The sequence below is a fragment of the Myotis davidii genome, unplaced genomic scaffold (assembly GCF_000327345.1).
Source record: "Myotis davidii unplaced genomic scaffold, ASM32734v1 scaffold663, whole genome shotgun sequence".
Classification (NCBI taxonomy): Eukaryota; Metazoa; Chordata; class Mammalia; order Chiroptera; family Vespertilionidae; genus Myotis; species Myotis davidii.
In genome coordinates, this window is record NW_006295816.1 from 943,588 (window position 1) to 946,338 (window position 2,751).

The 2,751-nt window shown below is 64.4% G+C and overlaps 1 protein-coding gene across 1 annotated transcript in view; it reads left to right on the plus strand.

The window, feature by feature from the left end:
• ATRIP (ATR interacting protein) overlaps positions 1–2,751 on the plus strand; it is a gene marked incomplete at its 3' end in the record, with an annotated part of 10,048 nt that overhangs the window by 5,620 nt on the left and 1,677 nt on the right. The window contains 3 exon segments of the mRNA XM_006779369.2: positions 175–304; positions 484–913; positions 915–1,090. Coding sequence (XP_006779432.2) covers positions 175–304; positions 484–913; positions 915–1,090 — 736 coding nt within the window.

Consider the following 2,751-nt stretch of genomic DNA (forward strand, 5'->3'; position numbering starts at 1 on the left):
GGCTGTGACTCAGCAGAGACGAAAATGGCAGGGGCCCCGGCAGGCGTGTCCCAGAGCCCTCCGCACCAGGGGCCCCGGTGGGTTAGTGGCACCCAGGGAGCCCTCCGCCTCCTTCCGAGGACACAGAAAGGCCTCTCGTGTGAGCCCCTGCGAGCGTCGCCTTGTCTTCTGCAGGTTCTATTTTGATCAGCCTTCTCCTGAAGCAGCCGTTGGTCCCGGGGTCCCCCCTCGGTCTGTGCCACCTCCTGAGCTGTGGTTCTGAGGCTCCCACCAGCACCCTGCTGCAGCCCCTGGGGCTTGGCAGGTAAGCATGACTCCTACAAAGCTTGTCGAGAAAGAAGTTTCCAGAACTTTCTGGGACTTGGCCAGCCTGGGAGGCCTGTGGCTGGACAGGGCAGCTAGAGAATTTGGGGGGCAAGTTGTCTGGGGCCTGGACCGCATCCCCATCTCACGCTGGGCCTTTCCTTTTGTGTCTGTCGCCAGCTCCGGGGCTGGGATCTCAGGCCTGAGGACCACAGCCCCTCGCGATGGGCCGTTCCCCCTCTTGGCCCTACGAGAAGCACAGAGCCTGGCTCTGACGGGACTGAACCTGATCGCCAGGGAGGAGGACTCCGGTGCCGGGGCCTCCGCAGAGGGGGACCCGGGGGCCTTCCCGCTCTGCCCGCTTCCTGGCGCCGTGCACCTGCTCCCCCTGGTGCAGTTCTTCGTGGGCTCACACTGCCAGGCGCTGCAGGACTCGGCCGCAGCCAGGAGGAGCGGCGCTGCGGGGGGCTCGCCCTCACGCTCCTGCTGGAGCAGCGGGGCGGAGGCCAGCGCCGAGGACTCCCTCTGCTGCCTGGAGAGCTGCTGTGTGGTCTCCCTGGGCGTCCTCCAGCACCTGAGCGGGGGAAGGAAGCCAGAGCCCGCCTCCCCCTGGTGACACCCCCTCAGCCGCGGGGGACCAAGGCCAGCACCCCCTGCTGGAGGCGCTGCTCCGTCTGTTTGCTTTCTCCTCCGCAGCCACAGGCCACCTTCCAGCCAGCCTCCTCAGCCAGTGCCTTAAGGTGCTGGTGAAATTAGCTGAAAACTCTCCCTTTGAGCTCTTGCCCAGGTACCACGCGCCTGCGAGCGGTCTCTGTGTCTTCCTGACCCTGAGGGCTATCCTGTGGCCCTTGGACTTGGCCACATCGTGACTTGTCTGCTCAGTTCTAGGCCTTGGTCAGGGAGCTCCGAAGTGACGGGGAGTGGGACCGGGTGTTGGGAGAACCAAGGAGGTGGTTTGTTTGGGTGAATGCTGCCGCTGTACAGCAGGTCAGCACAAGACACGTGCTAAGGGGCTGTTAGCTGCGGGGGAGGAGTGTCCTGCCCCCGATGGGCAGAGGCTGGGCCAAGAGGCCTTTGAACCTGGACATGGATCAGGCGGACCACATGTCACAACCGCATCTAAGGGGTCCCCAAGGAAGCAGCAGGTGCAGGGGGTCTGCTCATCACTGTTGTGCCCACCTCGTGCCTGAGCCACAGGCTACCTGCTCGGGGGTCTGTGGGAAGTGATGGCACAGTTAACCCAGCTCACGAGCCCTGTGGTCCTCAATTCCTAGCGTGGGGCCCAGAGCCTCATGCCTGGGGGCACCTGCACACCATCCAGCCCGTGCCCCCGTCCAGTAACACCCACCCCACCCCACCCCCAGTGCTGCCCAAGACGCTGCTCACACTGGGTGGCTGCTGCCACGTTAGCTTCTCCTCCCTGCGCTCAGCTCCTGTGTCTAAGCACTTCAGGTCCTGGTTCCCACCGGACAGTGTTCTGGCTGGTCTGGTCATCCCTGAGGTGGTGCCCAGGGCTGGCAGGACTGCAGTGCGTGTGGGCAGCTGGTGGGCACAGGGCTCACCCAGCTGCCAGGCAGCCCAGCTCAGGGGCTGGCTGGTGGTTTCGTGTTTGTTAGATGACGACACGAAACCACGTCTTACCATTTCTCTTAACAGACTCCATCCTCCATTCCTCTCAGCTGGTCCGTAGGACAGCAAACCTCAGCCCTTAGGGCTTCCCACAGCCGGACGGCGCCTCTACCCCCCGCAGCCCAGCCCCCGGTGCTCCATATTGCTGAGTGACTAGGCCTGTGTGGAGGCGGGAAACGGGTCCGAGACCCCAGGGCAGGGTGCTGGGTGGGTTCCCAGCAGTGCGTCTCCAGCCTTTGCTCTCGGTCACTGACACTGCCTCCGCTCGGAGCTTCTCCGAATGCGGAGCCACCACCGCTCCCACTTGATCTTGGCGTAAAAGCCAGGACAGGTGCCACCAGGGAGGGTGCCATGGCTCTAACGCAGTACACGATGCTGACGGGCTGCAGCCTCATTCAGGGCACCGTGCCCACCGGGCTTGAGGGCACATCATCCTCAGGCGCTGGGAGCAGTGGGTCCGGGGCTGCGCCTAGGCACTAGGACGGCGGGCCTTGGGGCGAACAGCTCACCCCACCTCCAGCCGAGCGGGGCCTGGGTGCTGTCAGCAGGGACACTGTTGTACACAGACGGGCGTTCCAGGCAGCTGGCGTCAGGGCTTCAGCGGACAGGTTAGGGCCACTTCTCACAACCAGGTTAGAGCCCAGGGTCCTGGCAACAACATTCGGCCTCCCCGCCCACCACGCAGGGTTTGCTCTGAGAGTTTGGCGGGAATCGTGAGACCTTGCGTCCTGGTGCATTCTGGGAATGGCCAACCCCCGATGCTGTGTGCTCAGAGGCTGCGGGTGCGTGGAGAGGGCACGTGAGGACGGCCTCTGCCCC